General features: G+C 47.2%; 1 protein-coding gene across 1 annotated transcript in view; it reads right to left on the bottom strand.

Annotated features, from left to right (window-relative positions):
• Positions 1 to 2,652: 2,652 nt before the first annotated feature.
• The window catches only part of FAT2 (FAT atypical cadherin 2), a 77,754-nt gene continuing 65,146 nt past the window's right edge, over positions 2,653 to 15,260 (bottom strand). Inside the window, exons 20-24 of the mRNA XM_002920750.4 lie at positions 13,431 to 13,576; positions 8,247 to 8,688; positions 6,151 to 6,304; positions 4,260 to 4,717; positions 2,653 to 3,185 (exon numbers count right to left, since the gene is read on the bottom strand). Coding sequence (XP_002920796.1) covers positions 2,653 to 3,185; positions 4,260 to 4,717; positions 6,151 to 6,304; positions 8,247 to 8,688; positions 13,431 to 13,576 — 1,733 coding nt within the window. The remainder of the gene's footprint in view (positions 3,186 to 4,259; positions 4,718 to 6,150; positions 6,305 to 8,246; positions 8,689 to 13,430; positions 13,577 to 15,260) is intronic.

Genomic DNA, 15,260 nt, shown 5'->3' with positions numbered 1-15,260 from the left:
AGAGGGGAGGGGGTGGGGGAATGGGATAGGCTGGTGATGGGTATTAAGGAGGGCATGTATTGCATGGTGCACTGGGTGTTATATGCAGGTAATGAATCATGGAACTTTACATCAAAAACTAGGGATGTACTGTATGATGACTAACATAATATAATAAAAAAGTATTATTATAAAAAAATAAATAAAAATAAAAAAACACTGAGACCACAAAAAATAAAAAATTTAAAAAAAGTCTGAATGTTTATGTGTTTCCATGTGTTCTAGAAAAAATAGTAACTTTCAAGTCCTTTAGTTTATGGTTATGTCATTTTAAGGTGAATAAAAATATTTATTAAAATTGGAATGCACTAAAAGAAAATTAGTAAGTAAATAACTATACAGGTGGCATTAGGACAAAATTGTAAAAGCGGTAAGCAAAACAGCAGAAGTCTGGGCAACACTGGACTAGCTTATGTGTGATTTCCTGCACGGTTCTGATAAGTTAATCTTATTTACACACTATCTGGTATTATTTCCTAGTACAGTGGTCACCATTTATTGTTTATGCTTCTAAACAACAGGAAGCCAACTCATACCTGCCCAAGGCCACAGTGTGCTGTGGTGCCTCTCATGGATGTGCCTTCTCTGCCCACCTGCCCTGGGAACTCAGTGCAGGGACTGGGCTTTCCAGTTTCGGTGTCACCTGCAAGACCCGTGTCACCGTTGCCCAGTGATGTTTACATCCACTAGGCCTCGGGAGTGAGCTGTGGAGCAGCAGCCGCAGGCTGGCTCTGGGCACCAGGAGGGCTGGCTTACCAAGGCCTGTGCTATAAAGCTCACTCTCCCCATCCAGTGCGAGGTGGTGTAGAGGGTGCTGGCCAGGGTCACCAGCCCTGAAGTCTTATCCCAGGCCATTCACTCACCTGCTGATTAGTGGACTTGTCCACTAACTGCAGGCAGTTGTGTTGGAATTAGAGGTGTTTTCCCCGAAGAGTGTTCTGGGCCTTGCCCCCAGAGGTTCTGATTTTCTGTCTGGCTTTGGGGCTCACAGATCTATATTTTAGCCATTTTGCTAGGTTTGGGAATCATGATGCTTGATGACCTCAGCAGTCCCTTCTAGCCCCCAAATTCCATGAACCTCAGCTTGGAAAGGCCCATAGACCCTCGTGCCCTTCCCCGACCCAACCCCAAACAGGATAGGTGACGTACAAAATAACCGTAAAAAAAGACACTTTATTATTAAAACACACACACACACACACACACACACACACACAAATGTCCAATGAAACTGTGTGTCCGGTCACTCACACACACAGTTACACACAGCTGCAGGCTACTCTACAAATACGCCCTCACCCACACAGCTCCCTCTGTCTTAAGCAGCAGCCCTGTGGGTGAGAGTCTCTATTGCTCTTCTTTTTGACTTTTGCTTCCAGAAATAACACAAATGAAAAGTCAGTGGACCGGAGAAAGGGATTGGTAGGGGTGGGAGTGGCAAGGCCACCAGAATTCTCCAGTCCCTGCCACTCCTGGCTACATACACTTGACACGTGGACCACATACTATACATGAGGTGCCCACATGTGCAGACACGTGCCCACATTGACCCTCCATGCATAGGGTTGAGTCACTGTAGGTAACACTTAGATTTGCAGGCATCTGAGATGGAGGGGGAGGAAAAGGCAGAGTGTCCAGCCTGGACACTGATGTCCAGCTCCACGCCTCCACCCTGCCCTGATGCCCTGAACAGGGAGCTCTTGGTTCCTTGTGTCTAGGGAAGAAAAATCCCTTTGGGGCAACTCATCCAGACAGCAAGGTTGAAAAGTGCCTAAGAATTTTGAAAATGAAGAATCATGTCCTTCAAGCCTTTGGCCCAAAGTGCTTGAGAAACTTGGGGTGAAGAACCCAGAGTTCCATGAGGTTTGAATTCTTTAACAAAGAAGGTTCAGGGCTGCAGGAATCCTGGAAGGCCCTGGCTGGTGGAAAGTCATAGGACTTAAAGAGGTGGAGCCAGTTCCTTGGACTCTACACGAGAGGAGTGGGGCCCCAGGAGACTGAGGCCAAGTAATGCTCCTCAGGAGCCCTCGTCGCCCCAGGTCTAGCACAGTGCCTCACACGGAGCAGATGCTGCAATTACGTGTGAATGAGGCAGGTGACTTGGTGACCTGCTCACCTGCTGCTCACCTCTCAGCCCCTAGAGGATACCTTGTGGCCCTCCAGGGTCAGAGGACAAGCTACCTTGTCTCTGTAGCTGATGTAGTAGTTGCCTGTCGAGTGAACTTGCCTCTGCCTCCAGAATGGAGCTGTGGGCAGATGTAAGAATGCTCCCTGACAGAGCTGCCTCCCTGGGGACTGAGAGACGGCAGTCAATGAGATATGCTGCCTCTTGCCCATCCCAGGAATCAGTTAGTCCTGGTTTTCCAGGGTTAACTGTTCTGTACATCCCCTTCCTGCTGGGGGCCCTATTGCTGTTTTTGGAGCTCCACCCTCAGCTTCCCTCCATCCTCAGTGACTCACTGGGGGTCTGCAAGAGCACGTTTCAAGGTATGGCAGCCTGGACTGGGAATGGGGGCCTCCATCCCAGTTTGTCAGCCATGCTCAACTCACTCCTACAAGACAGGAGAAAGGTGCCAAGTCCTTGGCCTCCTACCTGCCTTCCTCTGAGGACAGCTAGAACATAACCTCCTCACAGCTTCCATAATCACTCTCCACCATGTCAGAGCCCTCATAGTTGGGGGGAGCCTGGGTCTGGCCCCGCCCTGTGGAATGCCCACCCCCAACCTCACAGTCAGCATAAGAGGGCCCAGCCCGGCTAAGGCGCATACTCACCCCTTTGTAGCCCCCCTCTGCCAGGCAGGGCCCTCCCCCTCCCTGCTGGAACTGTGAGTGGTAGTAGCTGATAGCCGTGTACTCGTTGAGACAGGGGGCCAGCAGGTGTTCCCGGGGACTGGGGGGCCGTGGGGGCATCAGATCTTCTAGGTTCTGGTTGCTGTAACGGGGTGGGAGGGGTGCCCTCTTGTTTTCCAGCTCCAGTGGGAAGGGGAAGCCCCCATAGAGGCCAGTGGGGTCCGGCATCACAGGTGGGATCTGGTGGCAGTGAGACGACGGTGGCAGAGGGCCAGGGGTCACTTCAGAGTGGGGGTATTCCCAGCGTTCCTTCCTGGAGTAAGTAGGGGGCCAGACTGTAGCTCCACCTGGGCACACTGAAAATGACAAGATAGGTTGAGCACTGAGTTTCCCTGGTGAAGGTTTCAGCAGGCCTTATAGCTGCTATATATAACTCAGCATGTGGTAGAAACGGGCAAAAGAGTGGGTGGGTATGTGGCCATCGATGTGTGTTGTCTCTGGTAGCTTCTATTGATATCTAGAATTCAACGGGGCCAACTTCAAGGCCAGAGGTTTAACCCAAAGCCAGCTCGTATTGCAAATCTGTGCCAGTGATCTAAGAGTCAGTGAATAAGGGAAGAATGTGGATGACTCCATGCAGCCTGTTTGCCTCTGCTGGAGACAGCAACTCCATCCCAATTCCTACTGGTGACTTCTGTCTCCTTAACTGAAGGAAACAGACACACAATTTGGACTGGGGAGTGTGATGGCATCTGTTACAGAGGGTGATTAAATGAGATGTGGCTTGGAAGATTGGAGACCAGGCATCCTTGGTCCTTGCTCTGTCCCTGCTACTGAATAGTTGGGTGAGTTAGAACAAGTTACTGTGTCTTTATGGGCCCCAATTACCCAATCAGCAAAAAGTTTATGAAAATACCTTCTTTAACTATTGGTGAATAAGCCAGAAAATATAAAGTGCTTTACAAATTCACCTCCTTTTGAGCCAAAGATGAGAGTGAGGTGAAGACCCCTCCTCTAGGTCAGTCAGGTCTGGCCCAAGGCTGCCATACCTCCAGATTGGGTGACCAGAAGCTTGGACTACTGCTCTTTCCTTTCCTGGAAAAGCACAAAGGAACAGAAGCCCCCCCCCCTTCACCCCAGGGATCCCATTTACCCCTATCTAGGGTCTACAGTTCTGCCATAGAAACCAATCCTGTGGAGTGAGTTGGAATTGAGAGGAGGGGATCATGGTGTGGTGTAATGAGCCACAGATTCTGATTCCAGAGACCTGGCATTTGGTCCAGCCCACCAGTGCACTGTGACCTTGAGCACACCCCTTCATATCCTGTCCCAAGGGATTGGACTGGATGGTGGTCTCACATAATGGAGTATTTAGGTCTATCACCCTATTCCATCAATTCCAGAGGCTAAGGGCCTCTGGCTATACTGACCCGTCTCTTCTCCTGACCATGTCCTCTTAATGATGGACTCGTTGTCAGAGTGGGAAGGGACCGCAGCTGGCGGGAGTCTGGGAGGCACACTGCAAACCACTGGCCGCTGCTTAGAGCTGGGTCCAAAAGTGACAAGTTCATTTGGAACTGAGGTCTTGCTGGGCTCCAGTTGGTTCAGGTTGTTGCAGGAGCTGGTGCTCAGCGGGTTGAGCTCGATGGCAGGCATAGTTTGGGTGTCAACACCAACACTCCTGGCCAGGAGGTCTGGATCCTCCATGGCCACGGGCTTGTGGGACTTGCAACGGCGGCAGTAGAAGAGGAGCCCAACGGTGCTTAAAATGATAAACAGCAAGGCCACTATGATGATCAGAATCTCCTGCTGCCCCCAGTCACCCCTTGTGATCTCAGGGGTGACTAGGCAGTGTCCTTCTGAGCAGCCCCTTGCTTCCATTTCACATCTGCAGAGACAGAGAAGTAGTCGGGGGTTTGAGTCACTATACTTCCCTTTCCATGTCTCCTCTCACAAAGATTTATAGGCCCTTGAACTCAAGCCTACCTTCTCCAATTTTCCACAAAAAAAAAAAAAAACAGGAAAAGAAAATGGATGATAACAATCACACATATCAACATCAGAGCCTTGCATCTTCCACTAGGAAGGTGTGGGTCAATTACAACTTCATTCATAACCATTTGGAATCTAGGCTCTAGGCACATCCATAATTTCCCATTCCTGTGATCTAGGCATTGGATATATGCTCCACCACTGAGGTGAGAGTTACAGCCACATGCTGTGGTGGAGACAGCCAACATACCCAGCTGTCCTCAGCAATAATGTCAGAGTCCCAGATACAAGTCAGCAGCACCCAGCCATGGCAGCTGGGCACCAGTGTTGCCCACTGTTCTCCAGGAGGTCACAGGAACCCAGCGTGGTCTTGCATAGATCCTCCATTGGACAACTGTTCAGAGTGAGCACTTGGAATTGTATGACCTCCCAGGTCACCGTCAGCTTGGCATTCCATGGTGTAAGGCGTAGGAGGCTTCTGTGGCCAGTTTCATCCATGTTTGAGGGTTATTAAGAAAGGCTCCCTTCATCCTACTTGAGTCCCAGTGTCTAAAATTTCACCACCAACACTTTGTCCTTTTGGGTTAGACATCATCCTCCCCACGTTCCTCTTTTAAATTGCAGACACCACCGTCGGCCAGGAAGTATCCTGCTAGCACACCTGCTGCAGAGTGAGGTGTGCAGTGGGGCCAGAAATGCCAGGCGCTGAGAGAAAGGACTTGGGTCATAAACACATGGGGGGATTTGGACAAGCCCTTTCCTTCTCTGGGCCTCAGTTTCCCCATCTGTAAACTGAGTGGGTGGACTACATCATTGGCTCTCTTATGCACATGCTGACAGCAAGGAGATCCCTTGGGATCTTGTTATAGATAGAATCTCAGGCCTCATTCCTTGGAGATTCTGATATAGTTGGTCCAGAAATCTGTATCTCCCAAAGTGGAGAGCCATAAAACCAGATAATTACCAAGCCTCTTTACCTCTAGGATTCTAGGGATCTAAGGATTCTTGCAGTCCCCCAGGCCAGCATAATACAAGGCATAGGTAGCTTGCAGTGGGGTTCAAGACCCAGAGCAGTGTTTGTACCTAGTGGAGTCATTGTCCCCAGGCCACTTTCTGAGGAGTAAGAACCCTCCTTCCCTGAGTGTTCTGTTGCAGGTGGTTAGAGGGAGAAGCTTCGGCACATGGAAAAGGCCGAGAAGCCAGGTCACTGGAGCACTCAGCTCCCGGTCTCCCATTGGCTTCTCTGGAGATCAGAGTGCGGAGGTCGTTCCCTAATGGTGCCAAACCAAGGGTGAGGAGCCAAAGGCAGGTGGCTTCACCTGTGCTTACCTGTCTCCCATATAAGGGTGAGGGCAGTTACAGGAGGCACCTTCAGGGGACGAGATGCAAGTGCCACCTTCCAGGCAGGGTGTTGAAGTGCAGTTCTCCCTTCTTTGTTCACAGTGCCTCCCCGAGAACTGGGGGGGACACTTGCAGACATAGCCTGGGAGGGAGGGCAAGAGGGAAGAGAGTCAGGCAGCTGCAGGGTGAGAGGCCCTCCAGGACAGAGGGGAGGCCTCAGTGTGGCTGCAGAGCCGCATGTCCCTGTTTAGTTATTGAGTGCCTCCTTCTGTGACAAGCACCCTGCGGGGCTCTGGTGCCCTGCTGGACAAGAAGTCGTGATCCCGGCCTCCAACGACATATAGTCTACAGAGAACGGGCATCTAAAGAACAGCAATCATCCTAGACAACACTTATTCAGTGCTAGTCACCGTGCTAACAATCTGCATGTATCAGCCCATTTGAACCTCATGACAAGTCTGAAATTGGTTACTGTTATCCTCATCAGTGAACAGGTACAAGTTGATGGCAGGTGAGGAGATGAGGCACAGAGAATGCATGACATTTGCTCAAGATCACCCAGCAAGTAAATGGCAAATTTGGGATTCAAACCTATCGAACCAGTTGTGTATAGTATCAGTATATTAGTAATTATCATAAAACGACAGAGCCTAGCAAGCCAAGGGAGAGTAGGGACTGCAAGGCCAGGGAGGTGGGAAGGGTCAGAAGATCCCTATGAGCCAGATGCAGGAATTAAGAATTAGGACTCTATCTTAACAGCAAGGGGAAGCCGCTGCAAGGTTCCAAGCAGAAAAGTGATGCACTCAGACCTGCTTTGCATAAAGGTCACTCTGGTGCCCTGCTGGAAGGCACAGGTGAAGGGAGAGAAGGGAGAGAGCAGGGAGACAGCTGGCCCAAGGGTGAGAGATGATATCTGCCTGGTAGTATGGACAGACAGAAGTGATGGACCTCTTAGAAATTCTGCAGATGGAAATGACAGTACTATTACCAGGCAAAAATTAGAACATGGGATAATGCCGAGTGTTGACAGAGACACAGGGTCCTCGTGCACTCCTGGTGGAAGTGCAGCTGCTGTGGCCATGCTGAGGAAGAGTTTGGCCCTAGTTAGTCAAAATAATGATTTATGTTCTCTGGGTATGTGAATTCTATCCCTGGGCACAGTGTGTGTGTGTGTGTGTGTGTGTGTGTGTGTGTGTGTGTGTGTGAAGGAAGTTCTCATACAGGTTCACAAGAAGATACGTATGAGGATATTCATGCAGCATTGTTGATGGAAGTGGGGTGTTGAAGCTCCCAGGGTATTCCTTGCTAGCTGAGTAGAGAGGGAAGGTGTGAGTGCATGCACACACACCGGGGTACGGAGCCACAATAAAAGCAATGAATATGAATTGTGTCAGCGTGGATGGAAAACTCTAAAAAATTATATATCACGTATAATTAGAAATTCAAGTACGTGTAAAACCAGTAATACACATTTTGCAAAAACTCATTTAAAAACTTTAAATATTTGCCTATGGATTTGGGGAGGGGGAAAGACAGCTGAGTATAGAGTAAAGGGGAATATAAAAGAGAAACTTGGCACGGACCGATCATAACACGAAGGTGTGTGATGAACTCAACCTGTGGCATGAGAGGTCCCTGTTCATGCTGGTCCCCCATCCAAACAAGTAGAAAGAAAGTTAGTCCTTGTTGAGGGAGAACAAAGACTCTTGGCTTCCATTAGTGTAAACCTAGTGGATCCCAACCTGTTACTCGTGAGATAGTAAGGGAAAGGGAGAGTCATTTGGTATCAGGGGGAGGAGTGCTGCACTGAGATCTGCACCCCAAATGCATCTCTCTCACTTAACAGCCATGTGACCTTGGGTGAGTTCCTTCACCCATCTGGGTATCTCTTACATAACCCAGCAGTTTCCTGTGCTGTAAAATGGAGCCACTGTCGTCTTTCTTTCAACTCCTCTCTCCCTCATGGGGCTATTGAAGGAATATACTTTGTAAACTCTCCAGTGATATATGATTGCTAGTTCAACTTGCTGGGGTCTTCTGAAGAGCCTCCTGGGATAAGCCTTGGAATCATTTCCAGCCCTTACCTGCCCCGTGGGTCTGTGAGCACTTGCCACCATTGAGACATGGGTTTTGGCTGCAGTCATCGCTGTACGAGCAGCACTGGGTGAGGGCCTGCCTCTCTTGCAAGCCTGATGCTTTCTTGCCATGGACCAGAAGCTCCAGTTCCTCTCCATTGATCATGACCCCATCCAGGCAGCCTTCAAAACCCTGGGACACAATTGGGGAAGAATGCAAGAGAACAAGGCCACCCAGGAAGAGGTCTCCTTCAGGCCTGAGACCCTGGCAGTTCTCTGGGAGTACAAGGGAGGCGTTGCCTGAGCTGTCAACCAACAAGCGAATGGAAGTGTCTGTCTCCTCCACCACAATGGAGTGCCACTCTTGATCATTCACGTGGAGCCAGGAGGAAAGATTTCCATAGAAACCACCTGGGCAACGGTATTCCAGCTGGACCACTCCATCAGCCAGCTGCAAAGAAAACCCAAATGTCCATCAGCAAAGCCAAGAAATCCTTATAAAAAGCACTGCTAACAGGCTACCAGTGCAAAGCACTTTGGTTGTATTTTCATGGGTGGGAGAGGTAGTGTTTGAGGATTTTCAAGACTACTGTCTTTGTAGAGTTTAAAGGCCCTCAAAGTGCTGTTCTGTCTATGGTCTCATTTGGCCCTTACCATACTCCATGTGATGGTCTGGGCAGGGATGGCATCTCCATTTCACAGATAAGGAAACTGAGGCCCAGAGAAACCTTGCTGACTGAGACTGTTTCTTTAGATTCTTCTTTGTAGGCCTGTCCCATGTTCTACGCTCCTCAAATTGGCCCTCAAGGACACCAAAACCCTCCCTCACTCCCACTCTCTTATTCAACAGTTCTGCAGTTCTCAAAGTGGGTCTCCAAGACCTTTCCAGGGAACCCACAAGGGGAACCCCTTTTTATAATAATCCTAAAACATTATTTGCCTTTTCTATTCTCATTCTCTCACAAATGCGCAGTGATTTCCAGACATGTGCTATCACAACAGATGAATGCAGAAGTAGATATGAAAATCCAGCTGTCTACTATAAAGCCATACATAAGAGAGATTCGCAAAAATGTAAAACAGTGCCACCCTTTTCTTAATTTTGGAAAATGTAATTATTGTTCACAATAATATGGTATTTATGTCAACATGTAATAGGTTTCTTGCTTTTTTTAATGAATTAATAAAGATTTTAACATTTCTCAGTTTTAATTTCTAATACTGAAAATATTGATAGCTCTAACCCACATTAACAAAACCTCCCTATGATTTTCAATTATTTAAGAGTGTGAAAAGTCTGGAAATCAAGAAGTCTAAGAACCACTAGGTTAAATCACTTTAGTTTACTTCGCCCCAAGAGGTAGGACAACTATGGTCTCTCTGGGTTGCGTAGAGCTTTCTCTGGTGAAATTGGAAATCCAATCCAATGTTTTACAGAAGTTAGCCATTTGTACATCACCTTCCCAATTTTGCCCTGGTTGAACACTACCTATACAGTTATTTACTTAAAAGGAAACTTACTGTTACTACAGTATGTAGACTCAAAACATTGTCCTTAAAATCACTCCTTTCACTTAGCTGGTACCACAAATCCATTGGTCGCACCATCTCCTCATTGTCTCTCAACCTCTATGAGGTTCTCACCCCTCTCCTCATCCAGCTTAAATTCCATAGCCAAACTCCTGTCCTCTCTTACTTGAAAGAACTCACTTGACAAACCCACAAATCTGGTAAAATCCAACTTTCCCCCTACTGTATGTGAGCATTGCTGAGCGGAACATAGCTGGAGGAAAACATGCAGCCTTGGTTATCGATCTCCCTTTAATTTCATGGCTGCAAGTTTCAAATGAGCCTTCGTGGTGCCTAATTATGGTGCTCTCTTCCTTGGTTTACTCTCCCACTTGACTGTTTTCACAACTTCTCTCTCCTCGGACCCCTGATGCTCTCCTCCTCATCCTTGCTCTCAGCAATGAGGTGGGGACTTGCAGGCACTCTTACCATTACATCTGTCCACCTTGGTGGAAGCCAGTCTTTCCATTCATGCACTCGGCCCCACACCCTTACCTCCTCAAGGACAAGCTTCCATTGACACTCCTTTCTCTTCCCTACATCTTTGTTTGTTCATTCTCTACCATTCCAGTCATCACACAAACATGCTGTTAAGGCTCTAATCTTTAAAAAAGTTGTCTTGAACCCACTTCTCCCACCAGAGATCACCTTCTTTCTTTGCTCCCTCTTTGCAGCAAAATTCCACCCCCCCACCCACCATGATACTGAAACCACTGGTGCCAGGGTATTTAGTGACCTCCATGTTGCCATGTCCAATGATTAATATCACTTCCCATCTCACTTGACCTCTCAGTAGCACTTTATCAGCTGGTCACTCCTTCCTTCATGATACATGTTCTTCATTCAGCTTCCTGGATACAATACTCTTGGTTTTCCTCCAACATCAGTTGTTGCACCTTTTTAGTCTCCTTTGTTGTATCTTTCTTTTCCCCGAGACATCTCGATTTGGAGTGTCACAAGGATGAATCCTTGATCTCTTTTTTCAATCTACACTCCTTGTTGATTTCATCCAGTTTTATGGCTTTCCATACTAAGTATATGCTGAAGGCTCCCAGATTTTCATCTCTATCCCAGACCTTTCTCACAGACACTAGACTTGTTTATCCAGCTCCACTTGGAAGTCTAATAGGCATCTCAAACTTAATCTCCAAAACTGAACTTCTGATCTTCCCCCAAACCTCCTCTACCCATATCCTTCCCCAGGTCTGTTGGCAGCAACTCCATTCCTTCTAATTACTGAGGCCCAAATCTTACTCCTTGCTTTCTCTCCCAGCCCTCATTCAATTCATCAGGAAATCCTGTTGGTTTTACCTTCAAAAATCTATCTAGAATCTCAGCTCTTCTTCCCAGTTCACTCATTACCCTGATCTAGACCACCACCATCTCTCACCTGAATTATCGCAGTAGCCTCCTGGCTGGGTCTCTGCTTTTATCCTTGTTTCTCTAAAGTTGTTCATCAACACAGGAGCCATGATGACCCTTTTTAATATGTTACATCATGTCGGTTCTCTGCTCAAACCTTCTCATGCCCTCCATTTTGCTCAGAATAAAAGCCAAAGTCCTTCAATGGCCTATGAGAACTTGCTATTCCCTCATCCCATTGTATCTCTGACCCCAACTCCTACTACTACTGTCTCCCTTGCTTACTTTACTCAGGGCATACACACATCTGGGCTTTTCCTTAAACATGCAAAGCATTCTCCTACCAAAGGTTTTTGCATTGCTATTCCCTCTTTAGAATGCTGTTCCTCCAGATGTCTACCTAGCTCATTTCCTTACCCCCTTCATAGTATGGTTCAGTTGCCAACTCAGTGAAGCCTTCCCTGATCACCTTACTTAAAATTGCAACTTCCCACAGTCCTGATCCCCCTTAATCTTTTTCTTAAGCCAAAGCACTTATCACATTTAGACAAACTATAATTTCTGAGTTATTATGTTTATGTTTATTGTCAGTCTTCCCCTGTAGGGTGAAAGCTCTAAGAGGGATTTTCGTCTTATTCACTGATGAGACCCAAGCACCTAGAACAGTGCCCGTCACTTTGCAGATGCTCAATAAATATTTATTGCATAATTAATTTCTAACTAACTGCCAAAGTCTGCTTGTTCTTTGTCAGAATGGGAGACTGGCTCTTGTGTTGGAGGTGTTAAAATCAGGCAGGCAATCCCATTCCCCCTCACAGTCCATAGTCTCTCATGCTTCATTCCCCCTTCTGATTACCCCCCCTTTCTTTATCCCTTTCTTCTCCTACTGATCTTCCTAGTTCTTATGTTCCATAGATGAGAGAAACCATATGATAATTGTCTTTCTCTGCTTGACTTATTTCACTTAGCATTATCTCCTCCAGTGCCATCCATGTTGCAGCAAATGTTGAGAAATCGTTCTTTTCATAGCTGGGTAATATTCCATTGTATATATGGACCACAGCTTCTTAATCCAGTCATCTGTTGAAGGGCATCTCGGCTCCTTCCATGATTTAGCTATTGTGGACAATGCTGCTATGAACATTGGGGTACATATGGTTCTTCTCTTCACTACGTATGTATCTTTGGGATAAATACCCAGTAGTGCAATGGCTGGGTCATAGGGTAGCTCAATTTTTAACTTTTTAAGGGACCTCCACACTGTTTTCCAGAGTGGCTGTACCAACTTGCATTCCCACCAACAATGTAGGAGGGATCCCCTTTCTCCACATCCTCTCCAACAATTGTTGTTTCTTGCCTTGTCTATTTTTGCCATTCTAACTGGCGTAAGGTGGTATCTCAGTGTGGTTTTGATTTGAATTTCCCTGATGGCTAATGATTTTGAACATTTTTTCATGTGTCTGTTAGCCATTTGTATGTCTTCATTGGAAAAGTGTCTGTTCATATCTTCTGCCCATTTTATGATCTGTTTGTTTGTTTCTTGTGTATTGAGTTTGAGAAGTTCTTTGTAGATCTTGGATACCAGTCTTTTATCTGTGGTGTCCTTTGCAAATATATTCTCCCATTCNTCTCCCATTCCGTGGGCTGTCTCTTAGTTTTTTTGACTGTTTCCTTGGCAGTGCAGAAGCTTTTTATCTTGATGAAGTCCCACAGGTTCATTTTTTCTTTTGTTTCTCTTGCTTTTGGAGATGTGTCATGGGATAGGCTGAAGATGGGTAGTAAGGAGGGCACGTATTGCATGGTGCACTGGGTGTTATACGCAACTAATGAATCATGGAACTTTACATCAAAAACCAGGGATGTACTGTATGGTGACTAACATAATAAAAAAATATTATTATATAAAAAAAAAAGATTCACATCCACACACACACACAAAAAGGTAATAAAACAAAACAAAAAACAAACCCACCATGACTAGGTGGCCTCCCATTTCTCCCTCTGTCTTTAGGCTCTCTCTCCTCCCACAGAGCAGCCCAACTGGTTGTCTTTGGCTGTATATCTCCGGGTGGGGGGCTTGGGCCATCACAACTGGGAAGTCTTGTGTCTTGTGTCTTAACCCCATAGTCACACACAGCATCCCTGAAAACCATGCAGGGTTTTCTTTGCTAGAAATTGGGTTTCATGGCTGTTCCTCAGGCTGTCCACACCTCCCTAGCCTGGCATGCCCACATGAAATCTCTCAGGCTGGCAGTGCCTTACCTTCAGGGAGACATACACTGTCTCATTGCTGAACAGGAGAATAGCCTGTGATTGGAGTGTTTTCAGGCGGAAACGGATATGCCAGTTCTCTGCCTCTGGAAGACTGTACCGCCCAAAGCTTCGTCCGCTGAATCTTGTGGCAGTACCTGTAGAAGCAACCAGAGATGTCAGCTCCACATGAAGAGGTCCCCACAGAGTCCTTGAACTGATTTTGTCTCGTTCAATCCTTGGGTGACTTGCTCACATTTTATAGATGAAGAAGTGAGGCTTCTTGGCGGGCAGTGGGGGGAGGGGGTTACCTGTCTGGGGTCATGCAGCCAGACAGAGGCCATCACCCTGCACACCTTCTTTTGGCCCCAGAGACCCTTCGCTTGGGTCCCAGCTTGAGTCAGAACTATGAGCTCAAACCATTAAGAAAGCAAGAATCAAGCCAGAAATGTTACCAATGAAATGTGTGGAAATCAAAATTTCTATCCTACATAGTTTCTGTGTTATTTCTGACATCACTGGGGGGAAGAAGGAGGCAGAATTGGAGAGGATTCTGCATATATGTGTGATTTCAAGAATACCACAAAGGTCATTTGCCTCAAGATCTCCCTTCATCCTTTGGAGTGTAACCGTGTGAGAAGCACATAACCAGGTAAAGCGCTGCTGAGAGGTCGAGAGTCACTGTGATCAAGAAGGGGGTGCAGGGGCGCCTGAGTGGCTCAGTCGTTAAGCGTCTGCCTTCGGCTCAGGGTGTGATCCCGGCATTCTGGGTTTGAGCCCCACGTCAGGCTCCTCCGCTGGAAGCCTGCTTCTTCCTCCCACTCCCCCTGCTTGTGTTCCCTCTCTTGCTGGCTGTCTCTCTCTGTGTCAAATAAATAAATAAAATCTTTAAAAAAAAAAGGGGGTGCAAAGTTCTGTGAAGTCCCTCATGTGCACCCCCTGTAGCAACTGCTAGAGCATAGTTGCAGAGTCAGGAGGCTCCGCTTCAACTTGACGTTCTCCAGCTTACTTGGCCACGGGACCCTCTTATGTGGACCACCTCTTCCAAGCCCTAGGAAATAGCCTTCTGCAGGCCCGCCTTGGGAAATGCTGTGTTATATGTATTAAGCACTACCCTCCCCAGAAGTGAGTTCAGTTGTTAAATCCCTAAAACCTCAATGTGGATAAGCTTATCAGTGGTAAGGCAAGAGGAGGAGCTGTATAGGCCCCAGATAGCCCAGACTGTTGAAGAGAGGGAACAAAAGCCAAGAAGAGAAGGAAGAGCCAAGAAGCCCAAGGCACATGGGATTTCAAGATCCTAAGAGTCTGTCCTACCTTAGATCTAAAATTCTCTTCTGGGGGCAATTCCATTGTAGTAGGTCATCACTGGATGGGATATTGAAGATGATCTGGATCATCTAGGAATTCCCAGACCTGGCTGAATATCAGCTGGAGAGAATTTTAAGATACAGAATGCCAGGCTCTACCCTCTGAGAGTATGACTCAGTAGTTCTGGAGGTACATGAGAATCTGCGTTTTAAAAATCTCCCTGCAGTGGGTGTAGCAACTGGAAGTGAGACCCAGGGGAGCTCCTGAGAAGCTGGTCATGTTGTGACCCTTGGTGTAGGTGCCAGTTACACGGGTGTATTTGGTTTGTGAAAACTAGTTGAGCTGTACACTATGGCACATGGGCCTTTCCGCATGCTGTATTTCACCAAAATGTTTTTAAAAACAATAAAACCCTCTCCAAGTGATTCTGGTGATTGGAGAGCCAGCCTCTCTAGTATTTCTCAAAATGCAGCCCTTGGACCACCTGCTTCAGAATTGCCTGAGGTGCTGGTTAAAAAATGCCAATTCCAAGGA

This window comes from Ailuropoda melanoleuca, chromosome 3 (assembly GCF_002007445.2).
Source record: "Ailuropoda melanoleuca isolate Jingjing chromosome 3, ASM200744v2, whole genome shotgun sequence".
NCBI lineage: Eukaryota > Metazoa > Chordata > Mammalia > Carnivora > Ursidae > Ailuropoda > Ailuropoda melanoleuca.
The sequence above is the reverse complement of the archived record's forward strand: the minus strand, read 5'-3'. Positions and strand labels throughout refer to the sequence as shown.